This window comes from Salmo salar, chromosome 11, assembly GCF_965601325.2.
Source record: "Salmo salar chromosome 11, fSalSal1, whole genome shotgun sequence".
Taxonomy (NCBI): domain Eukaryota; kingdom Metazoa; phylum Chordata; class Actinopteri; order Salmoniformes; family Salmonidae; genus Salmo; species Salmo salar.
In genome coordinates, this window is record NC_138301.1 from 10,315,118 (window position 1) to 10,335,519 (window position 20,402).

Genomic DNA, 20,402 nt, shown 5'->3' on the forward strand with positions numbered 1-20,402 from the left:
TATAAATCTACCCTAATAATCATAAATCAACTCTAGGTTTGGCGCTATACGGTAATTTGCGCATGGCTACGAAGTCTACAGCTTGGCTCTCCAAATTTCATCCCTGAAAAGGTTATAAAGCCAGCATTTCATAAACTTCACTGTGGAAAAGGTGATACATTATGTTAATATGCCTGACTTTGCTGCCATATGACTGGTGTCACATTTATCTCCAGGTAAAATAGATCTAAAACAATTGTCATTTAGATTTACAATCCCCTTCCCCAAATAGTTTACTCATTTACGTAGCTCTTATCAATGTGTAAATTACAGTGCATGGAGAATTGTGTTAATTCCATTGGAAAAGAGAAAGATGTTTCACTTGGAACCGGCAGGTTGCTCGACCTTATTAATTGCTCGTAAAGGTGGTGGAATGATGGGGGGAAATAAGTCAAGATCAGAATACAGCGTATCTGTTGTCAAATCTGTCACACTTTCATTTCTTTGACAATAACAGTTCTGGGGGGGGTTGCCAGTGCCCCTGTGACAACAATTTTGGACCCCCTTGTGGTCCCCCTAAATGTGGAGTATGAAATCATTTTTACGTAACACATTTTTTGCTATCGTTCTTTTTTTACATCTGTTATTAGACAGTGGCAACGATGATGATTATGAACATGGTCTTTTGCCTGCAATGCAGTGAAGAAAACGATATAACAATAACATCTAACGTAACTGGCCCCTCTAACAGTACAACTGGCCCCAGCTTCTCATGTTTAAATTCAAGGTCAGATTACGCATAGAGAGAAGTGGATAAAAAGGGAATTACTGTACGTTCCATTTACTTGGGCTCAACTTGGGTCAGTATGCAAAGACACATTGAGGCAGTTACCTGTACATCCCCCTAGCTTTCGGAACAAGTATTAACCCAAATCATTTTAAGAACGGAACAACTTATTAAAAATGTGCAATAAGACAACATTATTGATAAGACACTCAAAATGCAGTTTAAGCAATCCACATGCAAACAGTGACTCAAATCAAATAAAGTATTGCGAATTCCCAGTATTGCGAATTCCCAGTGCAAAAAATTCTTACAACTGATTTCCAGCATATCAGGACATTAATGATTTTATGTTAAACAGCATTGCAAACGTCAAGGCAAACAATCTCAAAGGACTGTTGCAATAATTCAAGCACTACGGTGAAACCAATTGCTCATGATTTAACACAAAATATTACAGATAAGAATTACTCTCCAGTCCGTCACGCATAAAAAAAAATAAAAAATGCTTTACAGTTCGACTGTAGCGATGTGATAAAATGGAGACTATTGGGCCCATGATGTCTGCACAAACCAGTTGGACAACTTGAACCAGATGTCTGGTTAAACAATAGGCACTAGAATTACTCATTGCCCATGAAAACACAATGGGTTGAACACATGCAAATTAAATTACAGGTAGTGCGGAGCGATTCAAATTATAGTAAAGTAATATGAATAAATAATGGTTAAGTAGTAATGGGCAGTCACTACCAACATTGGACTTTTATTCATTGTTTTTATTGTGTTTCAGCACAGGTCTTATTCTCACGATTTGGACATTAATTCACTTTGCAAAGCTAATAAACATGTGTAAGCAGCATTTGTATTCCTAGTTGAATTAGTTAGGGAGCGTAAACAATGTACAAACTTTTTTTACATTTGAATTTCAGTAGCTCCTTGGTCATGTGACCTGACTTCAAACAAGGTTCAGAATGTACACTCAGTGGGCCTACACATTGCACACCCTTCAGTTTGTCCATTTTCATCTCACACGATTTTACATTAAGTTGCCTGCTCTGCACCCCTGAAGGACAGTGTCACTCACACACCTATTCACTTGGGCCTTCCTGACCTCCAGGCAGGCCCCCCTATTGACCTGGTGACCTCTTGACTCCTGGTCTCTAGGCCTATACTCCCTGCCCGCCCTCTCCCTGGGCCTTAGTGTGTATAGCTTACTCCCTGGAACTGCATACCTCCAGGCCTCCACACCTACTCTCCCTACCCAGTCAACATCCATTTCCCTTGGCCTTAGAGTATAGCTTACTCCCTGGAATTACTAAGACGTCTACAGTCCCACTGTCGAAACAGGCTCTGTGCACGTGGTAATTCAAAACAGGCTCTGTGCTCCTGGTGACCCGCCCGCTTTTTCCTGCTCAGTCCCCACGCCAACATACATGGCCTGAGTGCTGCCCCCAGCCCCCCGTCCGGCCGCCCCTGCTTGGACTCGGACTGCTCCCCACCTTGGCGTTCTCCTTGTGCACCTGGTAACCTGAAACAAGCTCTGTGCACCTGGTGACCCGCCTGCTTTTTCCTGCTCAGTCCCCAACCCAACCGCCACAGCCTGAGTGCTGCCCCCAGCCCCCCTTCCACAGCGAGTCCCACCCTGACTCACAGTCCCACCAGAGGACGGGCCCGGGCGGATGGGCGACCACCACCTATCCAGAGCCCAATGATGCTTTCTACCCACCTGCCTGGGCTCTCTCACACTGTCTGGCCCTTCTGCATGCACCTGTTAACCCTTAAGTAAAGGAGGATGGTGGAGGAAGACGCCTTCCGTCCCCGACAAAAGCTTGGATCAAGGGCTGACTTTCAATAGATTGCCGCGAGTGAGCTGCTCTGCTACGTACAAATCCCTGGGCGTGGATTGTACTACCTACAGACATAGGCCTCCCTCCCCAGACAAGCTGGAGATACCGCTCCCCACTTTGTAGGGCATGAGCCAGATCCATGCAATGCCCCATCACTGCTGGGCCATTGGGTCTAGTCTCCGACTCAAGTCTAGTGAGCGTAGAGGAGACCTCCCCACCTACAATGCGTGGGGCAGGCGAGCGCCATAGTTGGAGAGATCCGCGAGAAGGGCCCGGCGCGCGTCCAGAGTTGCCGCCACCAATCGCCGGACCCAACCCCCCCCCACCGGTCCGCCGACGGACACCACCCCAACGGATCCCCGCACGCAGACCCTTGCGAGACCACGCACAAGAGACCGCGAGATGGGCCACACAATGAAATGGTGGTGAGAGGAGGGTGACGGAGGGACTGCTCCCCCAGCCGCGGTTCGAGTCCAGCCCCACTTTGCACCCCAGCTCGACCGACCCAGCCCTTAGAGCCAATCCTTATCCCAAAGTTACGGATCTTTTTTGACAACTTTTCTTACCTACATTGTTATAACATGCCAGAGGCTGTTCACCTTGGAGACGTGCTGCGGATATAGTAAAGTAATATGGCCCGGCGTGAGATTTACACCCTCTCCCCCGGACTTTCAAAAGCCAGGGAGAGCTCACTGGACGGCGCGGAAACAGCAACGCTTTCCAGGGCTTGGGCCCCTCGCTCGTGGCGAACCCATTCCAGGGCTCCTGCCAGCTTTTCCGGGATCGGCCGCATTACCACACTGTATGCCTCGTGGCACCTGTCTCCGCCAGTCCGTGGACATTCTGAAAGTAGTTTGAGGTCAGTCGGTCACATTACCAAGGAGCAGTTGAAATTATAAACTTTGAATTTCTTTTCATGTAAAATCGAGTGAGATGAAAATGGACAAACTAAAGAGTGTGCCATATACAAGGGTAGTCATTGGACATTCTTTACCAAGACTACCATGATGTGAAGGCTTCTCCAAGTACCATGACAATCACCACCAGAGGAAATAAATAGCATTCTTTATCAAATGACTTGCTAGAAGAATGCTCAGTACAGTCGGCCAAAATCTGTTCCTTGGAGAGAATGAAGCACAAGCAGTCTTCGGGTTCAGTGTCACAATGATCATTATTCTCCAAGGGGAGAATCAAACAAGCATGAAGCATCCAGTGGTCCACATTTTGTAAGAACGCTGGTCAGGTGACTTGGACCCATGAGTACAAGTAGTATTTGAAAACATTTTTTAAAAAAAGCCAATTTTGTCCGAATGCAGTAGCCAACTTCATTCACAAGCTTAGGAATACTTACCATGACAACAGTTCACTAGAAGACTAGATAACCTTTGTCCTCCTCACTAAGTTTCTGTGCATTTTTGGTGAAAGGCCACAGTCCTTTGAAGGAAAAAAAATAATTTAAAAAAATGTAAAAAGTTGCACTAAAAGGAGTCTAGTGTTCCCTTTTCCTGCATCCCCCACCAGAGGGCAGAGCTGGGAGGCATTCAAACAACATCTTCACTCTCCCATGAATCCTGCCTACGGTGGAGTTTGTACTTTTGTCAAGATTCAATCTCATTGTGAACGTGACTGTAGCCGTTGGAGGGATCACGTTGCCGACAAAGCACAGCGAGCAGAAGGACGATAAGGAGGAAGAGCAAACAGCCACAAACTGCTAGTCCGATGACCACCCCTGATGATGGGACCAGAGAAAGACACAGTAGATATGTCAAACACACATTATTAGTCGTTCCATGTCATTTCAGCAAGCCATGACACCCACCATCTCAGATTGTTCTGAAGTAGTTTCTGCAGTTAGAAACATAAGATAAGCATTCCTGCAACTTGATTTTGTTGAAATATAATTTGATCTCTGAAAAATTCAGCTAATTGCACCCAAAATTGGCCATTTTAATTTATAGGATTCATATATATTTAATAAATATCGTACCCAACACACGATTTGGTCCGAAAGTCTTCCTACCAATGTGTAAAACATGAGAACCCCCCCCCCCCCAAAATAGTATTGAACTGCAGCTTCAGTATTGTTTTATCATTCTATGTAATCCCAGTGAATTTGGTGATGTACTTCCCCATACAGGTAAATTAGTTATTGAAGTTTTGTTTTATGTCCCATCATACATACATACTGGTATTACCAGGAACTCAGTGCAGCTTTCAACTTACTCTTGAAAGTTGTAATAGTAGAATGCACATGGTGCAATTTCGAAATAGGGTAGTGCATTATCAGTTCCTCTTGTCATGTTAGTCATTTCATACCTTAGAGTGCCATTTTTAACTTGTCAGAAATATCCAGATCAACTAGCTCATGTCCGCTAATGCTTTTTAGCTTGGTGTTTTAGCCCATAGATTTTGTAGTGATGTTTGAGTCACTCAAATATCACATGAATACACAGACATGACAAAATGTGTAGAATTTCAGGAAATAAGCTTTTTCTCTCCACCAACAAGAGGGGTGTAAACAGTGGGTCATGAACAGTGCTTATGCCCATAGAAATAGACGTGGCGCTCACATGCACGGGGGGGGGGGGGGGGGTTCGCGGGATGTTCCCCAATGCTAGAAGGGGGCCTGAGCTAAAATGTTTGGGAACCCCTGCATTAATACATCTCAAAGAAAAATGTATTCTGTTGTTGGGGTGGTATTGGTGTGGAGTGGGTCTATAGGTGGCTTTTGACAATTGTTTTGAATATCTTACTCATTGGTAGGAAGAAGTTTGGTCCAAATTGGATGCGAGGTACTATATAGAACATATGAACCCTATCAATAGAAAAAAATAAAATTCAATTTAAGTGCAATTAATTAGGGTAATTTCTCAGAGATCAAATTACATTTCAACAAAATGTTGAATGAATGCTTATCTTATCCGTTTCTAATTACAGAAACCGTTTCAGAACAATGAGACGGTAGGTTTCAAAATCCTCTTTCTTTGCACCATTTTAATTAAAGGGATACCTTGGGATTTTGGCAATGAGGCCCTTTATCTACTTCCCCGGAGTCAGGTGAACTCATGGATACCATTTTTATGCATCTGTGTCCAGTATGAAGGAAGTACGAGGTAGTTTCGCAAGCCAATGCTAACTAGCGTTAGCGCAATGACGAAGTCTATGGGTAATGCGAGTTTGCAACTTCCTTCAAAATACACACAGAGACATAAAAATGGTAGCCACGAGTTCATCTGACACTGGAGGACTAGATAAACGGCCTCTGGCAAAATCCCGACGTATCCCTTTAAAGTGGAATGACCCTTATTCAACACATTCTATTGCTTCAAGGCTCTTATTATCAAACAGCCCATTTTACTCCCATCATACTTGTGTCCTTTGTAGGAGGCTCAACCATGCACTCCTTCTCCCAATCCTCTGGGATGGATGGTTTGGTGAGGCGCACAAAGTCCTCCAGGGGGCAGAAGAGGTCACAGCTAGGTATAGCCAGTTGGTAAGGCGCTCTTGTGGTGTCATTGCGATAAAACATGGCCACTGTGAATGATCTAGATGGGATAGACTTCCTATATTAGACTGAGAGCAGATCTCAAATCAGATATAAAGTACCAGTCAAAAGTACAGACACACCTACTCATTCAAGGTATTTATTTTTACTATTTTCTACGTTGTAGAATAATGGTGAAGACATCAAAACTATGAAATAACCCATATGGAATCATGTAGTAACCCCCCCCAAAAAAGTTTAATAAAATATGAGATTCTTCAAAGTAGCCACCCTTTTCCTTGATGACAGCTTTGCACACTTGGCATTTTCTCAACCAGCTTCGAGTTAGTCACCTGGAATGCATTTCAATGAACAGGTGTACCTTGTTAAAAAGTTCATTTCTTTCCTTCTTAATGCATTTGAGCCAATTAGTTGTGTTGTGCCAAGGTAGGGGTGGTATACAGAAGGTATTTTACCAAATAGGGCTAAGTCCATATTATGGCAAGAACAGCTCAAATAAGCAAAGAGAAACAACAGTCCATCATTACTTTAAGACACTAAGAAATGTTCTTCAAGTGCAGTCACAAAAACCATCAAGAAGACCCAGAGTTACCACTGCTACAGAGGATATGTTCATTAGAGTTTCCAGCTTCAGAAACTGCAGCCCAAATAAATGCTTCAGAGTAGAGGTCGACCGATTATGATTTTTCAACACCGATACCGATTATTGGAGGACCAAAAAAGTCGATACCGATTAAAAAAAAAAATAAAAAAAATAATCAAAATAAAAAGATTTAAAAAAAAATAAAAAATAAGAACAAATAAAAAATTTAAAAAATATTTAAAAAAAATATATAATAAATAAAAAATAAAAAAAATCGGCCAATAGTTTTTATTGATACATTTGTAATAATGACAATTACAACAATACTGAATGAACACTTATTTTAACTTAATACATCAATAAAATCAATTTAGCCTCAAATAAATAATGAAACATGTTCAATTTGGTTTAAATAATGCAAAGACAAAGTGTTGGAGAAGTAAAAGTGCAATCTGTGCCATGTCAAAAAGCTAACGTTTAAGTTCCTTGCTCAGAACATGAGAACATATGAAAGCTGGTGGTTCCTTTTAACATGAGTCTTCAATATTCCCAGGTAAGATGTTTTAGGTTGTAGTTATTATAGGACTTTCTCTCTATACGATTTGTATTTCATATACCTTTGACTATTGGATGTTCTTATAGGCACTTTAGTATTGCCAGTATAACAGTATAGCTTCTGTCCCTCTCCTCGCTCCTACCTGGCCTCGAACCAGGAACACATCGACAACAGCCACCCTCGAAGCAGCGTTAACCATGTAGAGCAAGGGGAAAAACTACTCCAAGTCTCAGAGCGAGTGACGTTTGAAACGCTATTAGCGCGCACCTGGCTAACTAGCTAGCCATTTCACATCGGTTACACCAGCCTAATCTTGAAGTCACAAACAGCGCAAGGCTTGAAGAATTGCGAAGGGCTGCTGGCAAACGCACGAAAGTGTTGTTTGAATGAACGCTTACAAGCCTGCTGCTGCCTACCATCGCTCAGACTGCTCTATCAAATCATAGACTTAATTATAACATAATAACACAGAAATACGAGCCTTAGGTCATTAATATGGCCGAATCCGGAAACTATCATCTCGAAAACAAAACGTTTTTCCTGTCAGTGAAATACAGAACCGTTCCGTATTTTATCTAACGGGTGGCATCATAAGTCTAAATATTCCTGTTACATTGCACAACCTTCAATGTTATTTCATAATTACGTAAAATTCTGGCAAATTAGTTCGCAACGACCCAGGCGGCCCAACTGTTGCATATACCCTGACTCTGCGTGCAATGAACGCAAAATGACAATTTCACCTGGTTAATATTGCCTGCTAACCTGGATTTCTTTTAGCTAAATATGCAGGTTTAAAAATATACTTCTGTGTATTGATTTTAAGAAAGGCATTGATGTTTATGGTTAGGTACCGTCGTGCAACAATTGCGCTTTTGTTAAATCATCCCCCGTTTGGCGAAGTCGGCTGTCTTTGTTAGGAAGAAATAGTCTTCACAGTTCGCAACGAGCCAGGCGGCCCAAACTGCTGCATATACCCTGACTCTATTTGCAAGAGAAGTGACACATTTTCCCTAGTTAAAAGAAATTGATGTTAGCAGGCAATATTAACTAATTATGCAGGTTTAAAAATATATACACTTGTGCATTGATTTTAAGAAAGGCATTGATGTTTATGGTTGGAGCAACGTGTACCTAAGCGATTTATATGCAACGCAGGACAGGCTAGATAAACTAGTAATATCATCAACCATGTGTAGTTAACTAGTGATTATGATTGATTGATTGATTGTTTTTTTTATAAGGGAAGTTTCATGCTAGCTAGCAACTTACCTCGGCTTCTTACTGCATTCGCGTAACAGGCAGGCTCCTCGTGGAGTGCAATGTAAAGCAGGTGGTTAGAGCGTTGGACTAGTTAACCGTAAGGTTGCAAGATTGAATCCCCGAGCTGACAAGGTCAAGTAAGGTCGTTCTGCCCCTGAACAAGGCAATTAACCCACCGTTCCTAGGCCGTCATTGAAAATAAGAATGTGTTCTTAACTGACTTGCCTAGTTAAATAAAGGTCTACATTTTTTTTTTTTTTTTTTTATAAATAAAGAAGCCAAATCGGCGTCCAAAAATACCGATTGTTATGAAATCGTCCCTAATCAATCGGCCATTACGATTAATCGGTCGACCTCTACTTCAGAGTTCAAGTAACAGACACATCTCAACATCAACTGTTCAGAGGAGACTGAAATCAGGCCTTCATGGTCGAATTGCTGCAAAGAAACCACCAGTAGTAGTAGTACAACTTTTGGTTACTATATGACTCCATATGTGTTATTTCATAGTTGTGATGTCGTCACTATTATTCTACAATGTAGAAAATAGTAAAAATAAAGGAAAACCCTTGAATGAGTAGGTGTTCAAACTTGACTGGTACTGTATACATTTTATTATTTGACCAAATGTTGCTTATCTGAGCCAGTTCACAAGACAACACAGTATAATATAAACTACACAAAGTTTGGAATAGCTATTAACAAGGGTCTTATTCCATCACAGTACAACCTACCCGTTGTCTTCCTGATAGAGTTCAAATATGTGGCAGGAGGCATAGGGCGGCTGCTTTCCATTGAAGATACTCAAACTCGACTGCAAAGCCACAATGGTGGTGTCATGCTGAAAAATAACACAAAAGACTCATACATTCGGCACATTCTGCCACGGGGCGTAGAGAAAATGTGGCCGTTTTACGTTTTCGACACATTTTGCCACAAGGGAGAGAGAAAACGTTTGCAGTTGTTAATATGATAACTGATGAGCAATGGCCCCACCTGGACAGTAATTTGTCCATGATTACTACAAGTTTAGATAACTGGCCGCTAGACTAACTTTCAATCCCCCCAAAAATGTGCTGACATGGGCTAATTGAGTGACTGATGTACAACCAAATTTCAAAATTCTACCTTGTGCATTTTATTATTCTAGTATGTTGAGACCTTCTGAGCCCCCCCCCCCAAAAAAATTGAAATTGGTCCGCAGGCCTACAAAAATGGGGGCCGCCAGTTGCCCATCCCTGCATTAGATGAACAATTTGCAGCAAACAGCTCAAGGCATCTACGTAAAAAGGAGATCATACACAAGATTTAAAACGCTTACCGCAGAGAGCATCATCATCTTCAGACGGCGATTAGAGTCGGGAAGTGCAGACTCCGAGATGTTATTTACAATGCTACCCAAGAGGACACCTATTTGATGGTGTAGTAAAAGCCTATAGTTAGCAGTCAAGTAGACAATTTGAGAAGATTTACCATCCCTTCTCATTCCTTCAGTGCCATTGCCATTACATAAAACATCAGCTGACTTCAATGGTGGTTGTGGGCCTAGTCTTCATCTCGATGATGTGCAAAGTAGTTTAATCGTTTGAGATGAGCGTACTATAAGCCAAAGATGGATGAATGCATATTCAAATCTCTAATCACTTTCATTTATTTGAGGACCATATGAAGAAATGCAATAACTAAACAGAGTGGCGGCTCTAGTTGTAGAGCACAGGCTTCTCTGGCGAATGGTGCTTGTCTACTAAAGTAAGATCAAAGCTGAATCAAACTCTGCAAGAGCGCATAATGATAGTATTCTACATAACAATTTAATGTAATGTTACTGTAAGACAAACACCACCTCATTGTGCGAACGGTCACATTTCTCTCATGTGGCCAAAACTCAACAGCGCACACCACAAGACAAAATGTGTGCTTTGACTGAAACATGCTAATTTGTTAAAACAATATGCTCAAAAATGTGCTCACTGTAGGCTACTTCAAGACAAGAAGATCTAAATGCTTATCCCCATGAAACTGATTGAGATCAAATGGTTGGTATGCAGATGCTGCTTGGACGTTTCACCAGTAAAACCTGAATAATTATAATTTCACGATTGCCAGTGAGAAAAATAAAGGGAGAGTGACCACAAATATTTGCGGGTAAAGTAGTGGTGACGAAACATGCGCAGACGTGATTCGGAATCTTCAGGGCCCATTTATTTTTTTAAAGTTATCCGGATTTCGGCTAATCGGATAGGAATAACACATTAAAATAGAACAGGAGTCTCCATTCAAGTCAGTGATTCATCTGTTCTATTTCTATACATTTAAACCTATCCGACAGGTGAAATCCAGATGGAACTTAAAAAAAATAATAATAATAATAATTTAAACTGGGCCCAGGTGTGGGGAAAAGGAAACCAGGGAGGTGGGACGGGACAGTTACCTACGGCTCCGCAGCCTTGGCCATCACTAAATAGCACATACAAAAGGAAATGTAGATAGCTAAGCTGAAACACGTTTCTGCCCTTCCCATTCTGACAGTTGGCATTACCTCCTTGGAGACGGCTTTTCTCCTGACGCTTGTAGACCTCAAACAGGATTTCATAGCCAAAGTCCTTGAGCTTCCTCAGATCATCCATGATCTCAGGGGTCACCCAGTCAGGAGCGGTCATGTTGTGCCTTGCCTGAAATGACATGGGTGGTGAATGAAAACCTTCAATATGCTCATGACACTGAATCAAGGTGAAACTACACAACAATATTAGTAAGATAATAATACCATTCAATCTACATGCTTTTATCTGTCTCTAAAGTAAAATAGTATATTGCTACAATTACAGTGTAGAACATCCAATAAAACAAGGTTAACAATAACCACCAATGGAATGAAAGTAGGTATAGGCAACATTTCGTGATTTAACAAGTTTCGTGATATACAAATGAATCGTTTTGATCTGTCTGGAGACAATCAATGACCACACTGCTGCCTTTGTGTCTCCCCAGCCCTTCACAAAATGTTTATACGTGACAGGTTGATTTCAGCTGACCAGAGGAGACTGAAGCATGACTTCCCTCACGTCGCAACAGTCACAAGGCTGAGTAGCCACAGTCACAAGGCTGAGTAGCCACAGGCTCACAGTTCTGCTTTCACTTCCATAAACCACTGTGGTTCCTCACTAGCTAAAACATTGGCTGTAGGAACATTTCACATCCTAACTTAAAAGTTTAACTCAGTCTGCATGATTTATGGCAAACTGTACGGTGGAAATTCTGTAATGTTTCGCAATATATTCTACATTGATAGTAAGCAAAGTGATACAACTATAAGGAATTATAGCTAAACTCAGGACCCTGTCTTTCAAAGATACATTTGTAGAAATCCAATTAACTTCACAGATCTTCATTGTAAAGGGTTTAAAACACTGTTTCCCATGCTTGTTCAATGAACCATAAACAATTAATGAACATGCACCTGTGAAACAGTTAAGACACTAACAGCTTACAGACGGTAGGCAATTAAGGTCACAGTTCTGAAAACTTAAAGAGGCCTACTGACTCTGAAAAACACCAAAAGAAAGATGCCCAGGGTCCCTGCTCATCTGCGTGAATGTGCCTCAGGCACGCTGCAAGGAGGCATGAGGACTGCAGATGTGGCCAGGGCAATAAATTGCAATGTCCGTACTGTGAGACGCTTAAGACAGTGCTACAAGGAGACAGGACGGACAGCTGATCGTCCTCGCAGTGGCAGACCATGTGTATCAACACATGCACATCTGAACATCACACCTGCGGGACAGGTACAGGATGGCAACAACTGCCCGAGTTACACCAGGGCCGCACAATCCCTCCATCAGTGCTCAGACTGTCTGCAATAGGCTGAGAGAGGCTGGACTGAGGGCTTGTAGGCCTGTTGTAAGGCAGGTCCTCACCAGACATTACCGGCAACAACGTCGCCTATGGGCACAAACCCACCGTCGCTGGATCAGACAGGACTGGCAAAAAGTGCTCTTCACTGACGAGTTGCAGTTTTGTCTCACCAGGGGTGATGGTCAGATTCGCGTTTAACATCGAAGGAATGAGCGTTACACCGAGGCCTGTACTCTGGAGCGGGATCGATGGGAGGTGGAGGGTCCGTCATGGTCTGGGGGCGGTGTGTCACAGCATCATCGGACTGAGCTTGTCGTCATTGCAGGCAATCAATGCTGTGCGTTACAGGGAAGACATCCTCCTCCCTCATGTGGTACCCTTCCTGCAGGCTCATCCTGACATGACCCTCCAGCATGACAATGCCACCAGCCATACTGCTCGTTCTGTGCGTGATTTCAGTGTTCTGCCATGGCCAGCGAAGAGCCCGGATCTCAATCCAATTGAGCACGTCTGGGACCTGTTGGATCGGAGGGTGAGGGCTAGGGCCATTCCCCCCCAGAAATGTCCGGGAACTTGCAGGTGCCTTGGTGGAAGAGTGGAGTAACATCTCACAGCAAGAACTAGCAAATCTGGTGCTGTCCATGAGGAGATGCACTGCAGTACTTAATACAGCTTGTGACTGTTACATTTGACCCCCCCCTTTGTTCAGGGACACATTATTCCATGTCTGTTAGTCACATGTCTGTGGAACTTGTTCAGTTTGTCTCAGTTGTTGAATCTTATGCATGTTCGCTGAAAATAAACGCAGTTGACAGTGAGAGGACGTTTCTTTTTTTGCTGAGTTTATTATAGGTAATAAGCTGCTTACCTCACAGAACAGGGTGTCATGGACACTCCAAACAGTCTCAATGGTGGTGTTCTTCAGACCAGTTTTCTCCCGTACCGTCGCTATTAGATCCTTTAAAAGGAAAGGATCAAAGAATGATAATCTAGACAAGGGGCATTCAAAGTTAAGATTAGCTGTCAAAAAGCTGTGTCGACAAACAGCTTTGACAGCTCAACATGTGTGGTTGGCAAGTGATGGAGAAGAAATTCAAAACAAGGTAGAAACAATGCAACAGCAAACATGTTGTCCCCCACAAATGATGCTGCGCCCCCCTAGGCCAATCAGTGCCATTTTGTAAATGATGATCTCTAAGGCAAGACGCATCATTCATCCAAGTTTCGTCAATATCGGGCCAGTGGTATCTGAGATATCACGTGGGTTAGCTAGATTCATATCCCTGAGCATGTGTGCCAAATGATCACTCTGAGTCAAACAGATCAGCACCACCGTGAGGTCGATATGTTCTTGTACATCTTGAGTCTTGACAGTGTTTGCAACGTGTAATAAATTGTTAGAACACATATCCTTCACTGATTTACAGTGCATTCATAAAGTTCAGACCCCTTGACTTTTTCCACATTTTGTTACATTACAGCCTTATTCTAAAATTTCTGAAGTAGTTTTTCCCCCTAATCAATCTACACTCAATACCCATAATGCCAAAGCAAAACTTTTTTTTTTTAAATGTTAGCTAATTTTATTAAAACTGAAATATCACATTTACATAAGTAATCAGACCCTTTACTCAGAACATTGTTGAAGCACCTTAGGCAGCGATTATGACGCTACAAGCGTGGCACACCTGTATTTGGAGAGATTCTCCCATTCTCCTCTGCAGATCCTCTCAAGCTCTGTCAGGTTGGATGGGGAGCATCGCTGCACAGCTATTTTCAGGTCTCTTCAGAGATGTCCGATCGGGTTAAAGTCCGGGCTCTGGCTGGGCCACTCAAGGACAGAGACTTGTCCCGAAGCCACTCCTGCGTTGTCTTGGCTGTGTGCTTGGGGTCGTTGTACTGTTGGAAGGTGAACCTTCGTCCCAGTCTGAAGCCCTGAACGCTCTGGAGAAGGTTTTCGTCAAGGCTCTCTCTGTACTTTGCCTCGATCCTGACTAGTCTTCCAGTCCCTGCCGCTGAAAAACGTCCACACAGCATGATGCTGCCATCACCATGCTTCAACGTAGGGATGGTGCCAGGTTTCCTCCAGACGTGACGCTTGGCATTCAGGCCAAGAGTTCAATCTTGCTTTAATCAGACCAGAGAATCTTGTTTCTCTCATAGTCAGAGTCCTTTAGGTGCCTTTTGGCAAACTCCAAGAGGGATGTCATGTGCCTTTTACTGAGGAGTTGCTTCCGTCTCCCCACTCTAACATAAAGGCCTGATTGGTGGAGTACTGCAGAGATGGTTGCCCTTCTGAAAAGGTTCTCCCATTTCCACTGAGGAACTCTTGTCAGTAACCATCAGGTTCTTGGTCACCACCCTGACCAAGGCCCTTCTCCTCCAACTGCTCAGTTTGGCCGGGCGGCCAGCTCTAGGAAGAGTCTTGGTGGTTCCAAACTAATTCCATTTAAGAATGATGGCGGTGGTTCCCAACCATTTCCATTTTAGAATAATGGAAGCCACTGTGTTCTTTGGGACCTTAAATGTTTTGGTACCCTTCCCCAGATCTGTGCCAATCCTGTCTCGGAGCGCTACAGACAAGTCTTTTGACCTCATGGCTTGGTTTTTGCACTGTCAACTGTGGGACCTTATATAGACCGGTGTGTGCCTTTTTAAAATCATGTCCAATCAATTGAATTTACCACAGGTGGACTCCAATCAAGTTGTAGAAACATCTCAATGATGATCAATGGAAACAGGATACATCTCAGCTCAATTTCGAGTCTCATAGCAAAGGGTCTGAATAGTTATGTAAATATGGTGTTTATTTTGAATAACATTTGCAAAAAAATAAAATAATGCACTTTTCATTATGGAGTATTGTGTGGAGATTGTTGAGGATTATTTTTTTTTTTCCCATCCGTTTTAGAATAAGGCTATAAGGTAACAAAATGTGGACAAAGTCAATGGGTCTGAACACTTTCCGAATGCACTGTATATGCATTTATGAGCCAGACCATGTCCATGTGAATATTTACTGGTCAATAGTGGCCATGTTGTTTTAGGTACTAGTCTGGAAAGCATTGCATTGAGAGACCTTTGTCCATAGATGCCACATATCAAGTCTTGTGTAGATCGGTCATTCGGTGCCAGAAGAGTAGCGTTTTTAGCGTTTATCTAAATATTCTAAATGGTGGAAAATCCACCATGGCGGACCTTATGGGTCCCTGAGGCAAACTTGATCCTTGTGAGGAGAGGCACCTATGTTCAGAATTTCATGACTTTAGGTCAAGCGTGGTTAGGGGCATGATGAATCTAAAGATGAATTGTGAAAACTCAAACCATAGCAGACAGTTAACGATAAGGTAATCACATTTCATAAGAATAAGTCTCTAGCCTCATTAGCCAGTCATCACCTTAATTCCAGTGACTGCAGTGCCACTTACTTTGTATAGAAATGTCATGTTGAGGTACTTTTCTGTGCGTTTAGTCTCATTCATGAGGATTTTATAACGAGGGCAACCCGGAATGGGAAACGACAAAAGCTGAAATAGATAAAACATTTTAGATGCGTACATTAGTATGGAGGTAGCCAATAACTTATTATTTAAAACAGAATCATATTCAGAATTTCTTTATTTTGTGGCTGCTGTCCATCTTTGGATATCACCCAAGACCTCATCACCCTGCTCACCCTCTCCTCATCCCGGGGCACAGTGTGAACAGGAATAGGCTGCCACTCCAGTGATGGGTTGAAGACCTGTGACCCATTGGGAGGGTACAATCCTGCCAGGTTGGCCTCTGCACTCATCAAGGTCCGGTCATAGTCTGTGCTCCTCACAGAAATCTAGACAAAGAACAATAGGAGGGGTAGTGGTTATCATTGAAACAAGATACTTCCTTTTGCAGTTCAGTGGCTACAGCCTTGAGCTGGTTTTCCGTAGATTTTTCTTCTTTAACCTTTATTTAACTAGGCAAGTAAGTTCAGAACAAATTGTTATTTACAATGACGGCCTACCTCGGCCAAACCCGGGCGACGCTGGGCCAATTGTGTGCCGCCCTATGGGCCTCCCAATCACGGCCGGATGTGATACAGCCTGGATTCGAACCAGGGACTCTAGTGACACCTCTTGCAATGAGATGCAGTGCCTTAGACCGCTGCGCCACTCAGAAGCCTAGTGCATTTTTGTGAATATTTATAATGCTATTTCTGACTTTTGTTGACTCCAACATGGCAGGTATCTGTATGGCTTGTTTTGGTGTCTGAGCGCTGTACTCAGCTTATCGCATGGTGTGCTTTTGCCGTAAAGCTTTTTTGAAATCTGACACAGCGGTTGCATTAAGGAGAAGTGTATCTTATATCAACGTTTATGATGAGTATTTCTGTAAATTGATGTGGCTCCCTGCAAAATCACTGGATGTTTTGGAGACAAAACATTATTGAACCTAACGCGCCAATGTAAACTGAGATTTTTGGATATAAATATGAACTTTATCGAACAAAACATACATGCATTGTGTAACATGAAGTCCTATGAGTGCCATCTGATGAAGATAATCAAAGGTTAGTGATTAATTTAATCTCTTTCTGCTTTTTGTGACTCCTCTTTGGCTGGAAAATGGCTGTATGTTTTTTTGTGACTAGGTCGCTGACCTAACATAATCATATGGTATGCTTTCGCCGTAAAGCCTTTTTGAAATCAGACACTGTGGCTGGATTAACAAGAAGTTAAGCTTTAAAATGGTGGATAATACTTTATGTTTGAGGAATTTTAATTATGAGATTTCTGTTGTTTTGAATTTGGCGCCCTGCCATTTCACTGGCTGTTGTTGAGGTGGGACGCTAGCGTCCCACATATCCCAGAGAGATTTTAACCTGGGCGATACACACGATCCAATTTGCATTTCTAATTGAAATGAGTGTGTGAGACATAGTACCATCATAGTTTCAACAAGGAACTAAACCATAAATTACCTCATGTCGGTCATAAGTGTCATTTAGAAAACCCCGATAGCGTTTCCGCAGCATCTGTCCCAGCTCAAAGTGCTGCCTCATTCCTTCCTGTAGAGATCCCAGAAACGGTGTGCTATTAGTACAGCAAGAACCACACCCGTCAGTGTATCAGGATTCTTCCTCAACACTTACTCTAGCTTGGGTACCAGTTTGTTTGAGGTATCATTCCACTCAGTGTCATGCTAAACATTGCTTTCGCATGACGCTGAGTACAAGGAGTTGAATGTTAGCAAAACAGGTTCTGGATTTCTGGCTAGTGTTATTCAGTCTTTGATGATTTTTTTTAATTTACCTGCGAGAGCTGTCCAAAGCCCTGTGGCCAAGAGCTCTCCTGGTAGCGATCAGTAGGGTAGGCTTTGACTGGGGATCGGTCACCATGGCGGTAGAGCTAGGTAAAATAAATCCCAAACATGATATTCTAGGCAAGTGACAAACTGGTTGGACTAGCTTTTCCAATTCCAGCACAAGCAGGATCCTACACCACAATTAGGCTAAACTCAATCAATGTGTATTTTGTCTTGCATTAACATAGCCACACTTACTAGAACAAAGTCAACATAGCAACAATCCAGCGTTGCTGTTCATCCAATAATTTGTTTCTTCTTATTTGTGACCTTAGTGAGCTAGTTAACGTTACGTGAAATAGTCATTGGGGTCACATACTAGCTTGTACAGCCCTAAAACAGGCAACTTTAAGCTAATACGGTTTCACTGTTATCTAGGTAAAAAGTTACACAGCACTAACTGTCCAGACTCGATATTGTTTACCAGTGCGAAGGCTAGCCTATAGCAAAACAATGTTGCTAGCTAACGTTAGTTCCTCCTTTGGTAACATTACATATTCCAGCTAGTTATGTTAGGTAGTTAACGAGTTAGTAAGTAGCTAACTTTAATGTTACACAATAAGGCAACTGGCAAAGAGAAGAATGACCGTCAGAGACGACTGCGTATCTAGCCAGTTAACGTTAAACGAACAAGACACACCGCTAGTTAACACACACACACACACACACACACACACACACACAAGTTAACGCCAGCTGGCGAACTTAAGCTAAACAAGTCAGCCATGTTTTCATTTTACCTTTATTTAACCAGGTAAGCCAGTTGAGAACAAGTTCTCATTTACAACTGTGACCTGGCCAAGATAAAGCAAATCAGTGCGACACAAACAACAGAGTTACACATGGAATAAACACGCGTATGTTAAATAACATACAAAAAATAATTAAGTCTATATACAGTGTGTGCAAATGGCATGAGGAGGTATGGCAATACATATGCCGTAGTAGCGAAGTAATTACAATTTAGCAAATGAACACTGGAGTGATAGATAAGCAGATGGTGATGTGCAAGTAGAAATACAGGTGTGTAAAAGAGCAGAAAAGTAAATAAAAACAATATGGGGATGTGGTAGGTAGGTTGGATGGGCTATTTACAGATGGACTATGTACAGCTGCAGCGATCGGCAAGCTGCTCAGATAACTGATGTTAAAAGTTAGTGAGGGAAATATAAGTCTCCAGCTAGAGCGATTTTTTTCTAGCTAACAGCATACTCACCACAGTTACAAATGTCAGTCTCCTGTCTCCAACAACTTTACCTAAAACAGCGAACATTGTCAATAGAAGCAATACCGTGGAGTCCATCATCAACGTCTGGTTACTTGAACACAGTATCTATATAATACAACCTTCAAAGTATATTTGTAAACTTCTTCTTCTTCGATGAGGTTTAACGGCGGTTGGCATCCAATATGTTGCATTACCGCCATCTACTAGACTGGAGTACAACTCTCTTATACTTTGCTTGAAATAAATCAATAAACAAATACCCTACCATTTAACACTACACTCACAAAACATGTTTTTATTATTATAAAATGAATATACACCACCCTACTCCACTATTTAACCCTCCTGTTGTGTTCTTTTCATGTTAACTAATTCTGTGTTCCCGGTCCAAAATGACCGCCCTTTATAGCTGATTATAAATCCATAATAATGCATATATTATCACCTAATGTTGTGTGAGATCTTTTTTATCAACTTAAGTTCTTGTGAACATTACACATTTTGAACTTCTATTTTCTATTTATGGCTTGTAGGCCTCATTGACCTGAGCTCATACAACTCATTTTTGAGTAAGAAAAAGCATAATGTATGGATTATTTTGACTATAACAAATACTCAGATGAAACATATTGTGCTATTTATCACAGACTACTTTGTGTCAAAGTTTGACAAGGACACTCTCCTCCTCACCAGTGTCACGATCAAAGATATGATCAAGAGCCTCACATACAGTATATTGTTTGGTCATTGTGCTGCCACAGAATGAATTGTCAGCAAGGCCTCAAAAAAGCTTTATATACCAGAGCTACCAGAAAAGTTCTATATGTTATTGAAACAATGTTGTGATTGTATGTGAGAATGCCAACAGGTGTGGTTCCCGTTTGGGAAAGATTCCCGTGGGGGTTGCCATGGAAGCCAAGAAGGGGAGTGAGGTAGGTAGGTGTGTGTGTGTGTGTGTGTGTGTGTGTGTGTGTGTGTGTGTGTGTGTGTGTGTGTGTGTGTGTGTGTGTGTGTGTGTGTGTGTGTGTGTGTGTGTGTGTGTGTGTGTGTGTGTGTGTGTGTGTGTGTGTGTGTGTGTGTGTGTGTGTGTGTGTGTGAGTGAGAGAGAGATCAAACACACATGCATGTGGGGGTCTGGGAGAGGAAGTGTGTCCATCTGATGAATGGGCATGTGCCTGAACTCAATTTTATACACTAATTGTAGTCTCACCCATTAATTTCTAATGACCGGTTATTTTTGACCGGGAACACCACAGGTGTACAAAAGTTAAATAAAACACACAAAATGTAATGAAAATCATCAAAATGTATTTTGTGTGTTCAGATGCCCTGTGTGGACACAGGACAATCAGATTAAATGAACTACATTTTTCAGAGAGAAAACTTCAGTCCAGTTAGACCGGAACCCAGCAGGAGGGTTAAATGTATTTATTCCTACCTCATGCCAACAACCTGAAGG

At 42.2% G+C, this 20,402-nt stretch overlaps 1 protein-coding gene across 2 annotated transcripts; it reads right to left on the reverse strand.

Annotated features, from left to right (window-relative positions):
- Positions 1-1,521: 1,521 nt before the first annotated feature.
- LOC106561944 (lysosomal acid phosphatase) lies at positions 1,522-19,100 on the reverse strand. Of its 2 annotated transcripts, none has more exons than XM_014126401.3 (11): positions 18,932-19,100; positions 17,664-17,759; positions 17,333-17,419; positions 16,052-16,204; positions 15,804-15,902; positions 13,244-13,333; positions 11,060-11,192; positions 9,842-9,930; positions 9,255-9,361; positions 5,983-6,158; positions 1,522-4,342 (listed from the first exon to the last, which is right to left on the reverse strand). In XM_014126401.3, exons 1-11 carry the CDS (start codon positions 19,019-19,021, stop codon positions 4,212-4,214), a joined length of 1,251 nt encoding a protein of 416 aa, XP_013981876.1. In that variant the 5' UTR covers positions 19,022-19,100; the 3' UTR covers positions 1,522-4,211. The 2 variants fall into 2 exon arrangements, with proteins under 2 accessions (XP_013981876.1, XP_013981877.1); XM_014126402.3 differs by lacking the exon at positions 18,932-19,100 and adding an exon at positions 17,914-18,332.
- Between the last annotated feature and the right edge of the window lie 1,302 nt (positions 19,101-20,402).

What these genes read in the sequence shown, in the direction of transcription:
- LOC106561944 (XM_014126401.3), bottom strand. Translation starts at nt 19,021, where the DNA reads ATGATGGACTCCACGGTATTGCTTCTATTGACAATGTTCGCTGTTTTA. An exon ending in GCTTTGGACAGCTCTCGCAG is followed by an intron (nt 17,420 to 17,663) that starts GTAAATTAAAAA and finishes GGATCTCTACAG; the next exon opens with GAAGGAATGAGGCAGCACTT. An exon ending in ATGACACCCTGTTCTGTGAG is followed by an intron (nt 11,193 to 13,243) that starts GTAAGCAGCTTA and finishes ATGTCATTTCAG; the next exon opens with GCAAGGCACAACATGACCGC.